The sequence below is a fragment of the Dendrobates tinctorius genome, unplaced genomic scaffold (genome assembly GCF_039654945.1).
Source record: "Dendrobates tinctorius isolate UK_male_01 unplaced genomic scaffold, ASM3965494v1 ptg000023l, whole genome shotgun sequence".
NCBI classification, from domain to species: Eukaryota; Metazoa; Chordata; class Amphibia; order Anura; family Dendrobatidae; genus Dendrobates; species Dendrobates tinctorius.
The window spans coordinates 6,881,602-6,900,983 of NW_027361691.1; the positions used below are offsets into that span (position 1 = coordinate 6,881,602).

The 19,382-nt window shown below is 42.0% G+C and overlaps 1 protein-coding gene across 5 annotated transcripts in view; it reads right to left on the reverse strand.

Moving 5' to 3' along the window:
* The window catches only part of DLG2 (discs large MAGUK scaffold protein 2), a 1,750,933-nt gene that overhangs the window by 1,445,538 nt on the left and 286,013 nt on the right, over positions 1–19,382 (reverse strand). Inside the window, exon 1 of one of the 5 annotated variants that reach the window (XM_073569199.1) lies at positions 13,626–15,007. The exons of the other annotated variants lie outside the window; for them this stretch is intronic. Coding sequence (XP_073425300.1) covers positions 13,626–13,655 — 30 coding nt within the window. The 5' untranslated portion in view covers positions 13,656–15,007. Of the gene's footprint in view, positions 1–13,625; positions 15,008–19,382 lie in introns of those variants that run through there. 5 annotated transcript variants of the gene reach the window in all.

Sequence of the window (19,382 nt, forward strand, 5' to 3'; positions counted from 1 at the left end):
AAGCGGAAATTAATGAACATGCTGCGTTTTTTACCGCTAAGCATTTCCTTAGCGGTAAAAAACGCATCCATTGGCACAAAAAGTCCAAAATGCATTAAAATGAATGGGATGCTTCTTTTAAGCGTTTTTCATGCGGTTTGACCCCGAAAAACGCATCAAAAACGCTTAAAAAAACGCAACGTGGGCACACAGCCTCAATGACGGATGTTCCATGCATTGCCTCTTTTTCCTCATCCTGGTCTGTGTGTGTGTGTGTATCTCACACCGATGTTTTTCGACAATCAGAAGCACTATCACCCAGCTATCCTGATGTTCTTGGAGACTCTGAAGCACTGCACTCTGTCATCGTAATGTGTATACAGCATACATATTATATATAAATATATGTATACATATTCAGAGGGTGATATAACTATTGAAAACATTCCCAATTTTCTAAGTAAATATATTTCTAAAGGTGATATTGAAATGGAATTCTAACCTGATGTCGGTAACAACCCATCCAGCAAACACAGGCAAGGATATCAAATCTCATTGAGTCGCTAGGTAGCATAGTCAAGAATAGGGAATGTCTTAGGAGGTCCACACAAGGAGTACTTGGTACGGTGGTTGCCAGTAACGCTGGTGACCTGGAGATCAGAGTCAGAATAGCAGCGCTCCTGCAACTTCTTGATGTGCTGGCGCTGTTATTCCCTGATCTCCAGGTCATCAGCATTACTGGCAACCACTATACCAAGCACTCCTTGTGTGAACCTCCTAAGACATTCTCTATTGTTGACTATGCTACCTACCTACTAGATACAGCGACTCAATGAGTAAGACCCGGGATGGGTTGAAACATCTGTGTTAGTTTAGTCACTTTATGTATGATCACTTGCTTTGCTCCCATGAACCATTGATTCTGTTACATGGACTATAATAAATATCTTCATCATTAATCTCAAGAGTGTGCGGTGAACCTTTGATTCTCATGATAGGTAAAAGCAGTAAGCTGTTTCAAGACCTTCACAACCTTATTGTAGCAAATCATACTGACAGCATTTGTTACATAAGAATTTCTAAACTACTGAAGGTTCCAGTGAGCACTGTTGGGACCATAATCCGGAAGTGGAAAAAACATTATTTCACCATAAACGGGCCACGACCAGGTGCTCACCGCAATATTTCAGACAGAAGACTGAAAAGAATTATCGGAAGAGTTGTCCAACAGCCAAGGACCACTTGTGGAGAGCTACAGAAAGGCCTGGAATCAGCAAGTACAATAATTTTAAAGAAAACAGTAAGTAATCCACTCAACCTCCATGGCGTGTATGCACGCTCACCATGCAACCTTCATGTCCTGAATGCATACTCACCACACAAGAAATTATTGCTAAACAAAAAGCATGTTCAAGCAAACTAAAAGTTTGCTTAATAACATTTAGATAAGCCAGTAAATTATTGGGAGAATATAGTCTGGTCAGATTAGACCAACATTTAACTCTTTGGATGCCATAATACACAACATATTTGAAGGTCAAAAGGCACTGTATATCATCCCAAAAACACCATACCAACAGTGAAGTTTGGAGGTGGATTTATAATGGAGTAAGGCTGTTTTTCAGCATATGGTACTGGTAAACTTCATATTGAAAGAAGAGTAAACGGACAAACATACAGAGACATTCTCGATAAAAATCTGATGCCATCTAACAGGATGACAAAGATGAAATGAGAGTGGACATTTCAGTATGACAATGGTCCTAAACCCACAGTCAAGGAAACACACATTTGGTTTTAGAGAAGGAAAATAAATCTGCTAGAATGGCCGAACCGATCACCAGACCTGAATCCGATAGAAAATGTATGGAAGAAACTAAAGCTCAGAGTTGATAGAAAGAGCCCACAGAACCTTCAGGATTTGAAGAGTGTGTGGAATAATGGGTCAAAATCATACCTGAGCAATGTCTGCAACTGGTTTCCCCATACAGGAGACGTCTTGAAGCTTTTGTATCAAGTATTAGATAAGTTCAGTAAGCTGGTTCAACACTTTTTCCCTGTGTCAATTATCATTATTACACATAACTTAGTTTATGGTTTAATAACTTTGCCTGTGTGGACTGGATGGGTTGTTACCGCCAATATACTGTATATATCTATCTATCTATATATATATATATATATATATATATATATATATATACACACACACACAGTACAGACCAAAAGTTTGGACACACCTTCTCATTCAAAGAGTTTTCTTTATTTTCATGGCTATGAAAATTGTAGATTCCCTCTGAAGGCATCAAAACTATGAATTAACACATGTGGAATTATATAATTAACAAAAAAGTGTGAAACAACTGAAAATATGTCTTATATTCTAGGTTCTTCAAAGTAGCCACCTTTTGCTGTGATTACTGCTTTGATGCCACTCTTGGCATTCTCTTGATGAGTTTCAAGAGGTAGTCACCGGAAATGGTTTTCACTTCACAGGTGTGCCCTGTCAGGTTTAATAAGTGGGATTTCTTGCCTTATAAATGGGGTTGGGCCATCAGTTGTGTTGTGCAGAAGTCTGGTGGATACTCAGCTGATAGTCCTACTGAATAGACTGTTAGCTGTTTTTTTCTTGCCATAATACAAATTCTAAGTAAAGAAAAACGAGTGGCCATCATTAGTTTAAGAAATGAAGGTCAGTCAGTCCGAAAAATTTGGAAAACTTTGAAAGTGTCCCCAAGTGCAGTGGCAAAAACCATCAAGCGCTACAAAGAAACTGGCTCACATGAGGACCGCCCCAGGAAAGGAAGACCAAGAGTCACCTCTGCTGCAGAGGATAAGTTCATCCAAGTCACCAGCCTCAGAAATCACAGGTTAACAGCAGCCCAGATTAGAGACCTGGTGGTCAATGCCACACAGAGTTCTAGCAGCAGACACATCTCTACAACAACTGTTAAGAGGAGATTTTGTGCAGCAGCCCTTCATGGTAAAATAGCTGCTAGGAAACCACTGCTAAGGACAGGCAACAAGCAGAAGAGACTTGTTTGGGCTAAAGAACACAAGGAATGGACATTAGACCAATGGAAATCTGTGCTTTGGTCTGATGAGCCCAAATTTGAGATCTTTGGTTCCAACTACCGTGTCTTTGTGCGACGCAGAAAAAGTGAACGGATGGACTCTACATGCCTGGTTCCCTCCATGAAGCATGAAGAAGGAGGTGTGATGGTGTGGGGGTGCTTTGCTGGAGACACTGTTGGGGATTTATTAAAAATTGAAGGCATACTGAACCAGCATGGCTACCACAGCATCTTGCAGCGGCATGCTATTCCATCCGGTTTGCGCTTAGTTAGACTATCATTTATTTTTCAACAGGACAATGACCTCAAACACACCTCCAGGCTGTGTAAGGGCTATATGACCAAGAAGGAGAGTGATGGGGTGCTACGCCAGATGACCTGGCCTCCACAGTCACCAGACCTGAACCCAATCGAGATGGTTTGTGGTTAGCTGGACCGCAGAGTGAAGGCAAAAGGGCCAACAAGTGCTAAGCATCTCTGGGAACTCCTTCAAGACTGTTGGTAGACCATTTCCAGTGACTACATCTTGAAGCTCATCATGAGAATGCCAAGAGTGTGCAAAGCAGTAATCAAAGCAAAAGGTGGCTACTTTGAAGAACCTAGAATATAAGACATATTCTCAGTTGTTTCACACTTTTTCATTAATTATATAATTCCACATGTGTTAATTCATAGTTTTGATGCCTTCAGAGTGAATCTACAATTTTCATTGCCAAGAAAATAAAGAAAAGGTGTGTTCAAACTTTTGGTCTGTACTGTATATATATATATATATATATATATATATATATATATACACACATACACACACACAGGGCATGTTAAGGTTTGGGCACCCCTGGTCAAAATTACCTTCATTGTGAACAGTTAAGCATGCTGAAAATGAAAAGACGTCTAAAAGGTTTAAAGTTAAAGATGACACATTTCCTTTGTAATTTAGGCAAAATAATTTACCGTATATACTCGAGTATAAGTCAAGTTTTTCAGCCCCCTTTTGAGGCTGAAAAAGACCCCCCTCGACCTATATTCGGGTCACGGTGCCAACTTACCTGGTCCCCGTCATCTCCGCGGTCCCAGTCGTCTCCGCGGTCCCCGGTGTTCGTCTGCGGTCCCCTGCAGCGTCCTGGCGGCGGCGGGTGATGATAGGGCAGCGGCGGTGTTCAAAATCTCTGCGCGCCGCTCTCTCCCGTCCTCCGGCAGTGACGTGCAGGGGGCGCGATGACGTGGAAAGCACGCGCCCTCTGCCTGAGTCACTGAAGAGCCGGTGACGCTCTGGAGCAGCTGTCATCAACGTAGGTGAGTATATAGTTTGTTTGTTTTTTTTTTTAAATTCCAGCAGGGGCAGTGGCAGCAACATGATAGGGGCAGCATTTATGGGGGCATATGTTGTGCAGTGTTATTTGGGCCACCATTCACTGTGCAGCATTTTGGGGGCATACTGTATGTTGTGTAGCGTTATTTGAGCCAGCATTCACTGTGCAGCATTTTGGGGGCATATTGTATGTTGTGCAGCATTAAATTTACCAGTATCTTCAGCAATTCCCACCCTAGACTTATACTCGAGTCAATAAGTTTTCCCAGGTTTTTGAGGCAAATTTAGGGGGGTCGACTTATACTCGGATCGACTTATACTCGAGTATATATGGTATGTACAGTTAGGTCCATATATATTTGGACAGAGACAACATTTTTCTAATTTTGGTTCTAGACATTACCACAATGAATTTTAAACAAAACAATTCAGATGCAGTTGAAGTTCAGACTTTCAGCTTTCATTTGAGGGTATTCACATTAAAATTGGATGAAGGGTTTAGGAGTTTCAGCTCCTTTACATGTGCCACCCTGTTTTTAAAGGGACCAAAAGTAATTGGACAGATTAAAAAATTGTAAATAAAATGTTCATTTCTAGTACAACCCTTTGTTGGCAATGACTGCCTGAAGTCTTGAACTCATGGACATCACCAGACACTGTGTTTCCTCCTTTTTAATACTCTGCCAGGCCTTCACTGCGGTGGTTTTCAGTTGCTGGTTGTTTGTGGGCCTTTCTGTCTGAAGTTTAGTCTTTAACAAGTGAAATGCATGCTCAATTGGGTTGAGATCAGGTGACTGACTTGGCCATTCAAGAATATTCCACTTTTTTGCTTTAATAAACTCCTGGGTTGCTTTGGCTTTATGTTTTGGGTCATTATCCATCTGTAGTATGAAACGACGACCAGTTTGGCTGCATTTGGCTGGATCTGAGCACACAGTATGGCTCTGAAAACCTCAGAATTCATTCGGCTGCTTCTGTCCTGTGTCACATCATCAATAAACACTAGTGACCCAGTGCCACTGGCAGCCATGCATGCCCAAGCCATCACTCTGCCTCCGCCGTGTTTTACAGATGATGTGGTATGCTTTGGACCATGAGCTGTACCACACCTTCGCCATACTTTTCTCTTTCCATCATTCTGGTAGAGGTTGATCTTGGTTTCATCTCTCCAAAGAATGTTCTTCCAGAATTGTGCTGGCTTTTTTAGATGTGTTTTTAGCAAAGTCCAGTCTAGCCTTTTGATTCTTGATGCTTATGAGTGGCTTGCACCGTGCAGTGAACCCTCTGTATTTACTGTCATGCAGTCTTCTCTTTATGGTAGATTTGGGTATTGATACGCCTACCTCCTGGAGAGTGTTGTTCACTTGGTTGGCTGTTGTGAAGGGGTTTCTCTTCACCATGGAGATTATTCTGCGATCATCCACCACTGTTGTCTTCCGTGGGCGCCCAGGTCTTTTTGCATTGATGAGGTCACCAGTGCTTTCTTTCTTTCTCAGGATGTACCAAACTGTAGATTTTGCCACTCCTAATGTTGTAGCAATTTCTCGGATGGTTTATTCTGTTTTTGCAGCTTAAGGCCTCTTTCACACATCAGTTTTTTGCCTTCAGGCGCGATCCGGCTTTTTTTTGTAAAACCGGATCCGGCAAAATGCAATACCGGATCCAGTTTTTCCCCATTGACTTGCATTAGCGCCGGATCGTGCCTGATGGCATTGCGTTTCATCCGTTTTTTGCCGGATCCGGCAACTTGTCTCATTCCGGCGTCTGGAAAAAACGGCTACTGTAACGTTTTTTGTCTCCGGCGAAAAAGCCGGAAGCGCCGGATCCGGCGCTTCCAGCTTTTTGCTACAATGAAAGTCTATGGGCGCCGGAATGCGCCGGATCCAGAAAAAGACGGATACAGCCACCGGATCCGGTTTTTTTAAGTCTGCGCATGCTCAGATCCAATTGGCCAGCCCCCAGGAACAGATATAACCTGCTAGACGGATCCAGCAAAAAAACGGATCCGTTTCTACAGTTCTCCAAAATTTATGCCGGATCCGTTTTTTCTAAAAATAGCCGGATCCTGCCTGACGGCAAAAAACTGATGTGTGAAAGTAGCCTAAGGATGGCTTGTTTCACCTGCATGGAGAGCTCCCTTGACAGAATGTTTCCTTCACAGCAAAACCTTCCAAATGCAAGCACCACTTTTCAAATCAACTCCAGGCCTTTTATCTGCGTAATTAAGAATGACATAATGAAGGGATTGCCCTCACCTGTCCATGAAATAGCCTTGGAGTCAATTGTCCAATTACTTTTGGTCCCTTTAAAAACAGGGTGGCACATGTTAAGGAGCTGAAACTCCTAAACCCTTCATCCAATTTTAATGTGGATACCCGCAAATGAAAGCTGAAAGTCTGAACTTCAACTGCATCTGAATTGTTTTGTTTAAAATTCATTGTGGTAATGTCTAGAACCAAAATTAGAAAAATGTTGTCTCTGTCCAAATACACTCACTGGCCACTTTATTAGGTACACCATGCTAGTAAGGGGTTGGACCCCCTTTTGCCTTCAGAACTGCCTCAATTCTTCGTGGCAGAGATTCAACAAGGTGCTGGAAGCATTCCTCAGAGATTTTGGACCATATTGACATGATGGCATCACACAGTTGGCGCAGATTTGTCGGCTGCACATCCCTGATGCGAATCTCCCGTTCCACCACATCCCAAAGATGCTCTATTGGATTGAGATCTGGTGACTGAGGAGGCCATTTGAGTACAGTAAACTCATTGTCATGTTCAAGAAACCAATCTGAGATGATTCGAGCTTTATGACATGGCGCATTATCCTGCTGAAAGTAGCCATCAGATGTTGGGTACATTGTGGTCATAAAGGGATGGACATGGTCAGCAACAATACTCAGGTAGGCTGTGGCGTTGCAACGATGCTCAATTGGTACCAAGGGGCCCAAAGAGTGCCCAGAAAAAATTCCCCACACCATGACACCACCACCACCAGCCTGAACCGTTGATACAAGGCAGGATGGATCCATGCTTTCATGTTGTTTACGCCAAATTCTGACCCTACCATCCGAATGTCGCAGCAGAAATCGAGACTCATCAGACCAGGCAACGTTTTTCCAATCTTCTACTGTCCAATTTCGATGAGCTTGTGCAAATTGTAGCCTCAGTTTCCTGTTCTTAGCTGAGAGGAGTGGTACCCAGTGTGGTCTTCTGCTGCTGTAGCCCATCTGCCTCAAAGTTCGACGCACTGTGCGTTCAGAGATGCTCTTCTGCCTACCTTGGTTGTAACGGGTGGCAATTTGAGTCACTGTTGCCTTTCTATCAGCTCGAACCAGTCTGCCCATTCTCCTCTGACCTCTGGCATCAACATGGCATTTCCGGCCACAGAACTGCCGCTCACTGGATTTTTTTTCTTTTTCGGACCATTCTCTGTAAACCCTAGAGATGGTTGTGCGTGAAAATCCCAGTAGATCAGCAGTTTCTGAAATTCTCAGACCAGCCCTTCTGGCACCAACAATCATGCCACGTTCAAAGGCACTCAAATCACCTTTCTTCCCCATACTGATGCTCGGTTTGAACTGCAGGAGATTGTCTTGACCATGTCTACATGCCTAAATGCACTGAGTTGCCGCCATGTGATTGGCTGATTAGAAATTAAGTCTTAACACACAGTTGGACAGGTGTACCTAATAAAGTGGCCAGTGAGTGTATATATATGGACCTAACTGTATTTTAATCTTTTACATTTTACAGATTACATAAGGGAAAATGGCTCAATGCAAAAGTCTGAAAAGCTAGGAAAGGCCAGGTCATGCAAATTCCCAGCTTTATTAAAACCCAACCTCCTCTAACCTTGTGTCAAAAAATAAGCAGCAATGAGTTCTGAGCAGCTGCCTAGCACTTTGAAAATTAAAATGGTGGAGGCTCACGAAGCAAGAGGCTAAAAGTGTTTTCAAGTTGCCCTTTCCTCAGTTTGAAATGTTATTGAGAAATGGCAGCTAATAGGAACAGTGGAGGTCAATATAAGGTCTGGAAGACCAAGCAAAATGGCAGTGACAGCTGCTTGTAGGATTGATAAAGAGGCAAATCAGAACCCCCGCTTGACTACAAAAGACCTCCAGAAAGATTTAGCAGACTCTGGAGTTGTGGTACATTGTTCTACAGTTCAGAGACTCCTGCACAAATATGGCCTTCATGGAAGAATCATCAGAAGAAAACAACTTCGGTGTCATCACCATAAAATTCAGCATCAGAAGTATGCAAAAGAACATCTAATCAAGCATGATGCATTTTGTAAACAATTCCTGGGAACCGATGAGGTTAAAATAAGAACTCATTGGCCACATTGATCAAAGGTATGTGTGGAGAAAAAAGGCACAGAATTTCAGGAAAAGAACATCTCACCAAACATAATGCATAGGGGGTGGATCAATCATGCTTTGGGGTTGTGTTGCAGCCAATGGCACGGGGAACATTTCATGGGTAGAGGGAAGAATGGATTTAATGAAATTTCAACAAATTCTTGATGCAAACAGAACACCATCTGTTAAAAAGCTGAAGGTGAAAAGAGGAAGAGGATGGCTTCTACAAATGGATAATGATCCTAAACACACATAAAAATCCACAATAGACAACCTCAAAAGATGGAAGCTTTTTGTGAGGGCCATTTTACAATGGCCCTCACAGTCCCCCGATCTGAACATAATTGAAAATCTGTGGCTAGACCTCAAAATAGCAGCGTAGTCAAGACGGCCCAGGAATCTCACAGAGCATGAAGAATTTTCCAAGGAAGAATCGATGAATGCATGAAAATCCCTCAGATAAGAATTGAAAGACTCTTGTCTGGCTACAAAAAGCGTTTACAAGCTGTGATACTTTCAAAAGGGGACGTGACTAGGTGATAACCATGCAGGGTGCCCAAACTTTTGCACTGGCCCGTTTTCCTTTTTTGTAATTTTTAAAATGTAAAAGATAAAAACATATAAATATATTTTTTTGCCTAAAATACAAAGGAAATGTGTAATCTTTAACTTTAGGCCTTTTAGGGATCATTTCATCTCCAACTTGCTTAACTGTTTAGAATATCAGTAATTTTGACAAGGGGTGCCCAAACTTTTACATGCCACTGTGTATATATAATGTTTAACTTCAACAATCAGTGTGCATTCCATCACTTTTACACCCATTGTTTCTGTGGTCTGTTATATTGAATAATGGAAGCCACCGTTTACCGTGAGTCAGCATATCACTGTGTATAATTTAGGTGTTATAGGAGACAAATTTGAAGAGAGAAGAAAAGTTTTGATGTATAGCGAGTCAATCATAACAAATCAGGCAAGTAAGTAAGGGCGGAACCATTAGGACACATCACCGGAAGCCCAGGAAATGACACATGACACAACCCATCATTTAAGGTGCTATTCCTACTAAGGTACAAAACTTTGTTGCCTACACGCTTCTATCTTTAACCAGTGCTTAACTCAATAGACTGTGGACGTAATGCATATTTGCTACCGCTCCCATAACATCCAGGAAGCGCCCTAAAAAAAAACAACCTTCCAGATTTCTGAAAGTGCTCCGGTTGTACAAATGGTAGCTTTGCCCTTCCCAAAACGTCTTGGAAAACAGTGCTCCCAGAATGAGTTGTGTGTGTGGCACCAGGATATTCCATAATCAGACAGGTCCCAGGCATCTAAGCGCACATTGAGGGGCATGAAAAATGAAGTGTAATTGGGGTGTGGAAAGATGTCGTTGGAAAAATTTGTGTAAAATTTCAGCTACAGTATGTTCTTCAAGAGATGCAACCTATGTTCTCCTAGAACTTCCTGGAATTCCATCCCTCAAAGTAATAAAGTATGACACAGTGGAAATCTCTCATAAAGTTATCATTAAGAACCAACGTGTTGGTTCTCATCTTGTCTTGAATGTCATTTTTACTTGCAGACAGGTAGGTCAGGCAGAAATCTGACCACAGGGACCCCACTGTTGACCCTACTCAAGTATATGGAGAAGGACACTGAGTGCTCGTCTTGTTCTCCATTTAAGGATCCCTCATTTCCTTAAAAATGGAAGTTCCTGAGATCAGACCACCAAATAACTTTTTAGTTTGATGGGGTCAGATCTGTTAGTCAAGAACTGTCATGGGTCAACGTGTCTAATTCTAAATATTCCCACACACATTTTATGTATTAGAGATAAATGATTCGTTTCACGCAGCCTTGGTCTAGTTCGGGCCTCTCTGGCTGCCGGTCTTCACTCCTGTACCTACCATCCATGGTATTGCTTTCTGGGCCCTGAGGTTTCATTGAGACATTGAGGGGCCTAGCAAGAGACAAAGACGCCCAGTATGCTGTCCCGAGGATTCCAGGTTAAGAGCTGTGTACCAGCTACTACAAAGGCCAGGACTGAATGCTAGACCAGGACAGAGTGAATAAAATTGCTCAATTCAGGCTAAGAACAAAACACTAGTATTACAAAAGGTACAGGTTTTCCATTGGGGCCCATGAGCTTCAGATGCCTTTCCTCCAAAAATAAGTTTTTAGGATCACACAATGGGTATTGCCCTTTGTACGGTTATAAGAACACATTTTGCTTAACTTTTCAAGCCAACTGCTCCAGGACATTGAAATGTTGAAAACTGACACAAATACGTTTAAACTAAAAAAGTACAAGGAGGGTCCGGATGTCCTGAAAAATATCACATTACAGGTTAAGGTACTAGATTTTGTGATAGGTCTTTGATCCAGGAAACTAGTCTAATTGCAGTATGTGAAGTCGGGAAAAATTTTTTCCCATAATATTGGGCAATGAACATCCGCCTCATGGTTTTTTTTTTGCCTTCCTCTGCATCAACATGTTAGGCTATAGGATGAAGTTATGTCTACCTTCAACCTTAAAAAACTATAAGGTAGAACTGTATTGAAAGTACTTGTAATTTTCCTTCCAAACACCCAATTTAAAATGTCATACAAACTACAGCATACAACAAAGAAAAAAAAAACACAAGAAAGTTCCTTGGGGGTGGAGCTATAGGAAGTGCAGAGCTAGAAGTCATAATTGGAAGAAAAGGCCATTCTGCCACATAAAAAAAACAACAATTATATGACAATGTAGGTAGGGCCCTGTGATAGATTTGCATTAGGTCCCAGAAACTTAAACTAAAGGCCCCCATACATACATAGACTAAAGTCGGCTGAACAGAACATGCCAATATCAGTAGGATCGGATATTCATGGGGGTATCCCGAGTCTCTGCAACAGATTTGGTTGGAGGAAAGAAGGAGCCAGCTGTTGGTATTTCAATGGCGGATACTTTTGTTCTCCGCCAGAGGCGTGGGATAGCAACTTTCTTATAGAGAAGACAAGAGCCTTCCGAGGAGAGACAACGGTCATCGTTTGTTCAACACCTATCTAATGGGGGAGAGGGGGTTTTATCTTCGGGATTCTCCCAATATAGATAGTTTATGAAATCTATGCTTAATCCCAGGGCATAAAGAGTTGAATCATCAGGCCAAATCTACCGGGCAATATATTCTTATCAATTCACGTTGGGATTTTTGCTATTTCAATCGATATTAATATGAGCGGCGTCTGGGACTGTTCCTTGGTAGACTTTTATTACAATTTAGGACTGTTCCTTGGTAGACTTTTATTACAATTTATGTCTCGGGACACATTACATTTACTATCAGCACATGAATTTATTCATCTTGCCAACAGTTTCTGCTGAGAACTGACTGTTCATCCAGATACCCCATTGTTTTAGTGCAGGAAGTGCGGAGTATTACTTTCATTAGTGTCTGTTTTAATGAGCTGCTCAACTCCCGCTTACATCATATTGATGCGGAAATTAAAACCATTCATTTATTTGCTAATCAGACAACTCTGAAAATACCAAAATAGATCGTCTGAACTTTTTGTACCATCCAGAAAAGAAAAAAAAAAAAGCGCATTATGCAACAATCCCAACTTACGAAAATATATGCACATAAAATATTTTTCTCCGCCAGCATTCGTTTTTCATAGAAACATTTTCTACTTGTTTTTTTTTTCCCAATTTGGTAATTTTTAAAAAAAAATAAAATAGGAAAAAAACACTAGTATTTACAATAAAATATGTGAATGGCGCATACAGGAAACTATCTAAAAAGTCAGTTTAATTACTTTTCATGTCAAATATATAGTTGGAAAAATAAAAAAAAATTAATAAAAAACTACATATGTAAAACTATAAAACAGAATGAGAAAGTTTGCGACGTAACCCAAAAACTTTATAGACTACATAAAAAAAAATTAACAATGGAAAAATTAATGGCTTGGCATCAGATAAAAAAAAAACAATTACAACAAATGCCTTATAATTTATTCAATTAAATAAATAAATCTATTAAGAAAAAAAAAACCTCACTATTACAAAAGTTATCTATCACCATGGTGACATCCACTCCACAAACCAACCATAGAGGATTTTTTTTTTTATTACAGTCTAAATATATTATTTGTCATTTTCATCCTAAAAAAAAAATATTCCACACAAAAAATAATGTAAAATATTTAAAATATATTTCTTCTTATTTTTTTTAGAATATATTTCTCATTTTTTTTCATAACCATTTTATCATTTTGCTTTAATTGTAAAAAAAAATATTATAAATAAATCTAGAATATTTAAAATAAATTTTCTCATTTTTTTGGCATCTGCATTTTATTTCGATTTTGCTTTAATGCTAAAAGAGAAAAAAAAAAGTTACGCGCAAAAAATCTAAAACATATTTCTCATTTTTTTGTATCTGAATTTTTCTTTAGTTCTAAAAAAATATATATATTACGTATAAAAAATCCAAAATATTTAAAATATATTTTTCATTTTTTTATCTGCATTTTGTTTGAATTAGGATTTAAAAAATATGTAAAAAAAAAGGAAAAAATTAAAATATTTCACATTTCTATTTTTTTTTTTTTTATTTGATTTTTTTTATTTAATTTCCACTATATCTTAATTCAAAAATCACCTATCACATCTTAAATGCTCAGCGAGCACATTCAAAAAAAAAATTACTATTATTAAAAGACAAAAAAAAAAAAATAGATGATAATCCACACCGTAGCGATAAACTGCTTCCAAGAGGGAGATTTGTCAATGGATCTGCAGTCTGAATTCTGCTCTTTTCTCCACTACTTCCTCCCAGCAGCAGAGCAGTGGAGCAGCGGAGTAGCAGATACGGTCATGCACACAACACACAAAGGTTTGCAATCCTACCTTGGTCGTCACAATGCACAGACAATCCATTTCTGCTTTGCTCGAATGGGTAAATCACAAATCATAAGCGAAAATCGAAGGAAATCTCTGTCCTTCCAAGACAAAAAGCCAGAACAAAACAGGAATCTCCGAGCTGCAGAGGCTGTACGTATGAATGTGTGTGTGTGTGTGTGTGTGTGCTTTTTTTTCCAATAGGCCCTTCAATAGGGAAGGCAAGTCTTCCTTCGCAATGCTAAAGGCATCCCCGGTTCACGCAGGTATCGGCTGATCCATTAGAGATAATGTGAATCAAAACTTCCAGGCGTGAATGCAGCATGACTCAGGTTACTTTACTCATTTAACGTCCCCTTTTTTTTTTTTATCAGCAGATGACAAAAGGCAGCAAAAAAAAAAATGTAAAAAAAATAAAATTCCGACTTCAAATAGCAAGCACGCTTTCCCGAATACCGAACTGCTTCATCGTGCCCAAAACAATATACCGCCAACTTGTCTCATGCAACTCCGGGACATAGATTTTAAAGGGGCGATCCTTCCAATCCTGCCCCGTGCAAAGATTTGCCTTTAATATAAGGGGAGCACGTTATATTTCTTTTTTTTTTTTCTTCCTTAGAACACGTCTTGTTTAAAGACAGCTTCTGCTAAGTATACACGCCATCTGTCTGAATGCCGCGCAGAAAGCGGCTTCTGCAAACAGGAAGACGTGAAAGACAGCAGAAATCTTAACTCTATCATAACCCGGCAACGGTATGCGAAAGGATGTAATATCAGCCAGGTAAAATCCTTAAAAGGGGATCTTTACATATCAGATAATACTTTTGGAGGATAACTTGATCAACGCGATCAGTGATCAGTGGAGAAATCAGCAGGAAGTGTTTCATTCTTCTGCAGCGCCACCACAGGGGAAAGGGAGCATTACACATTTCAATCGACTGCCTGTGTAATGCACAGACATGGTGAGACCACCAGGAAAAGAGAGATGCTTTTTGCAGCCATTCTGTACCCTGGTTGGTAGAAGAAATTATCTTCACCTCTATTTATTGACATCTTTGTGGACTGATTTGGGCAATCTCTTTTTGTTAGAAGTTTTCCCCAATGATCAAATAATGTCGAGCTGCTTGGATCCCCCGGTGATCAATATAGTGGGTGCACGGGTTGTAGTCTCATCCAGGTCCTGAAGCCTAGGAGGTCTCAAAAAGGTATGCAGTCTCACCTAGATCCTGAAGTCTACGGAGTCCCAAAAAGGTCTGCAGTCTCACTCACGTCCTGGAGCCTAAGAGGTCCCAAAAAATCTTCACAGTCTTACCCAGGTCCTGGACCCTAAGGGGTCCCAAAACAGTCTTCAGTCTCAAACAGGTTCTGGTGCCAAAGGGGTTCCAAAAAGGTCTGCAGTCTTTTCCAGGTCCCAGATCCTAGGCGGTCCACAGTCTCATTGAGATCATGGAGCTTAAGTGGTCACAAAAAGATCTGCAGTCTCGCTCAGGTCCTGGAGACTAAGAGGTCCCAAAAAATGTTCACAGTCTTACCCAGGTCTTGGACCCTAAGTGGTCCCAAAACAGGCTGCAGTCTCACCCAGGTTCTGCAACCTAATGGGTCTGAAGTCTCAACAAGGTCCCAGAGCATAGGGGGTCCACGGTCTCATCCAGATCTTGGAGCTTAAGGGGTCCCAAAAAGGTCAGCAATCTCACCCAGGTCCGGAGGCCTAAGAGGTACCAAAAGGTCTGCAGTCTTACCCAGGTCCTGGAGCATAATAATTTCAAGAAAGGTCAATAGTGTCACCCAAGTCATGGGGCAGAAGAGGTGCCAGAAAGGTACACAGTATCACCTAGGCCCTGGAACCTAAGTACTACAAATACAGTCCACAGTCTCACCCAGGTCCTGTATCCCAAGGGATCACAAAAAGGTCCACAGCCTACTCCATGTGTTAGAGCCTAAGAGGTACCAAAATCGGTCTCTAGTTTCACCCAGGTCCTGGAACCTTAAAGACCTCTAAGAATAGAAGTTGGACATTTTGGGACCTTAAGTTACACCACTGATCAGCGGTGATCTGTGAGGGAATCTAGAACTGCTAAATTACCCTACAGCGTCATCACAGGAGAACATCCTTTGGTCGGATCCACTATGTCCAGCTTCAGATGTGTAAAAAAAAAAGGAGCCAGAAAATCAAAACTCTGTTCCTCGTGTAATAGTTGCCGCCAAGAAACTGCCGGTCAGCTCCTGTTCAGTTCAAAAGGTGATGAGTATTTGACAATGGTCAAAACACAGGCAACAGAGTTAAACTGTTTCTGCTCCGTTCACGGTTTACATCGAACCGCCAAAGGAGCAGAAATCAGCTGATCAGAGGAAGTGACAGGTATCCGGCCAGGCAGATCTGATATTGATGACTTATCCGTAGATTAGGTAATTAACATCTTAAAGCCGAGCAATCCCTATGGTTTGGGAATCCTTAATGTGGCATTCAAAAATGGGTTTTATAAACTATGGTAGCAATGACTGCTGGCACATGGCAGAGGATACATGTTTTTTCTTCTATATTAGCTACATGATAAAAGGGATATTTCCATTTTGCAAAGTTATGGCTGAAGGGGGCTGGCTGACTGCTTCATTCCAATAGATAAGCCAGTCCCCTTTATGCATCAACAGCGACATTAAAAAATCAGCCAGTTGGTCGGCCCCTCCACACCGCACTAATGACATCCTAGGCCAAAAAGCGGCTGAAACTCCAGCTGATATACACTGACGAGCAAAAGGGTAACAATGTTTTGAACTTGTGACTTTCAGGCTCCATATCTCACCATCCACTTCTGCTTTGATCGTGAGACTACCATCATTTTATAGACAGTCATCTTGACTATCTCATACATAAATTTGACATGCGACTATTTAGCATATGATTAGCTATGCAGATTCTCGTCACGTTGCTGCATGGTTACTGTTTTGTTCCTGGTGGTGGAAAAAATCTTTTTCTTCCTGAATAACACAAATTACAACCCGTTCTCACAGTCCCTAATAGCTCAGTGTGTTATTAGGTTGATTTCAAAGTCAAAGGTCACTGGTTCAAATCGAGGAGCAGCCATTAGACTTCCCAAGAAAAGAGAAACAGCATCATCCAGCTCATCGATAGCGGTCTCTTGGCCAAGAAAATTGCCAAATTTCATCATGTGAGCGCCATGACAGTTGGAAGAATATGAAATGAAGTCCGTCTATCCATTCAGAAGCCAAGAGGTGGACGTCCGGACAAAATATCAGAGTCACCAATGGCAATGGTGGTGGTTCATATGATTCGTAATAGTGAGATCACAGACGTCCATGCAAGTGTGGCGCCCCTGAGGGTCCGGTCACCACAGAGGTACTGCACCTCATCCAGGGGTGTGGTATCCCACCCTCAGGTAAGGAGGGATCACCACCCAGGACTCCTAACACTGCACTCAACACACACACTAGCTAGACAGGGCACCTGGGCGTACCCTTCGGCAGGATGGCCTCATCCCAGACTGGCTAGGAAAGGGTGTGGGGGGGTTAGTGTGGAAGGTAGGTAGAGTGGGAGGAGCTTAGGTAGAGGAGTGATAGTTGGGCATCCAATCAGATTGAGAAAGGTGACAGTTGGTGGGAGGAGCTAGTTCTGAGGTAAAGAGATCCTTCCAGAAACTAGTCAGTCGGTGACAGGACAGCGGAGGAGCAGGACTGACATAGTGAGAGTCCGAGTCAGTGAGAGAAACATCTAGAAGCAGCTCCTAGGAGAAGAGAAGGGGTCCTTGGGGCACGGGTAGTGCGATAATTCACCCGTGCGGCCCGCATCCTGGAAAGGAAGGACAAGGCTGCAGTGAGGGAACCGGCCCCTGAGGCTAGTGGAGTACTACAAGGCTCAGCTAGAAAGCCGGAGGCCGAGGAACTTTAAGTGCCTCGGCGACAACCGTATACATTTCTGGCAAAGGTGGCTGTAGAGGATCCCGGGGCCTGACCCACGTCGCTCGGTGAGATCCATGGCTGCCGGCTTGGGGACACTGTGTGCGAAGGCGCAGGGCAGGAGAGAGAGGAGAATACAGGGCAGAGAGATGGCCTAGAAAGGTTAACACAAAGAGGAGTCCTGAAAGGTGTACCCAATGTACCTGGGAGTTGGCTGGACCCCTCACCCGGAGGACACAGTGCCAAGTTGGTAATCGTGTAACAAGAAGCGTAAGTAAAAACCCAGAAACTGCACCCAACTGTGTCCTTTGTCTTATTTTACAACTGCCTGCCTCACACTGCAAACACCATCACCGTCACCGGCTCAATTGCCCTGGGACACAGCTCTACCTGTGGAGAGCTTTACCATCCCCGCTGCCCTAACACCGTCCCAGAGGATCTGCAGAACAGCGTCGGCTTAACACCTGTATTGCCGAATACCACAGGTGGGTCACGAATCCCCTTTTCCCCTATTAATAATCCTACCACCTTCCCCCTTCATCTAAACTTCCATCATCGACATTGGACCCCCAGGGCCACGGACTGGGTCACCATCACCACCGTGACACACTTCCCTGTAAAAGAGGCTGACCGGCCCGGTACCGAGTCCCCCCCCGGCCCCACTGGGCGTTCCACAAGCACTGTGCGACACACGATACACATGTCTGAAATAGTGGTCTGAAAAAAGGTGATGAAGCCTCAACTTCAATATCGTCATAAGAATCGTTGGCTCGAGTTTACAGAAAAGTACTAAACGTGGACAGTAGAAGATTGGAAACAGGAGATTTGGAGCAAGAGATGAAAGTCAAACAACTAGGCTCTGATGGGTGCAAGTGGGTCTGGAAGAAACAAGGGAAAAAGGGGCTAACGGATGGAGAAATTGAAGGAACTGTGAAGTTTGGTGGAAGAAATGTGATGATATGGGGTTGGTTCACAGCCAAACGCATTGGATACTTGACCAGGATCGATGGTGGTCTGAATGCTGAGCTATGTGTATGTGTCCTGTCTTTTTCCCTGAGGAAGCCACAATTGTGGCGATACGCGTGGGGACCTATCCCACACCACCTTTCTCCCTACTGCCAGGGCCGTGGCTCAGACTCTAGGATCCACACTCACTCTGGTGTGTGAGCATACTTCAGCCCAGGAATGGGTTTGCTATCTTCCCTAAAATTGTTTGCTACTAGTTTCTCTTCTTAGGCTGTGTTGAGGGACCTGTATTTAACAGGCTTATTACTTTCTTCTCACATGCCTTTTTGTGTTTCTCTGAGCCCATACCCATATGGTACTATGGTTATGCACTTCATAGCCATTTAAGGTTTTTTGTCATCTTTTATAAAATCTGTGCGCTATTGGTATTTTTACCTTTTGCCACTGCTGAGAGACCTGCATTCAACAGGTTAAATTACTCTCTTCTCAATTTGCTAGGACAAATTGTGTTTTAGCACTGCATGGGTTGTGCACTATCGGACAAAAAGAGAGGGTTATTCTGTCCCCCGTTACTTAATGAGTGCCCCATTATAGTTGCGGTGCCTTTTTGGGATTTGTTCCAGGATGTAGTAATTTATAGACCTGATGTGGGGGAATTTAATACCAGGTTATATACCGTATGTATCAGGATGACATGTATATAAGCTATTTGATATGGAGGCCCAACGTCCCTTGGTGGTGTCTAATGGAGCACGTGTGTTTTATTCTTATGAGTGGCTATTGTGGTCTTTTTTTACATTTAATAAAACTTTTTTTATACTTCACAAAAACTCCTGTTTTTCATATGTTATTTGTAGTGGAGTTGAATTTTTGTCAGGGCACAGCACA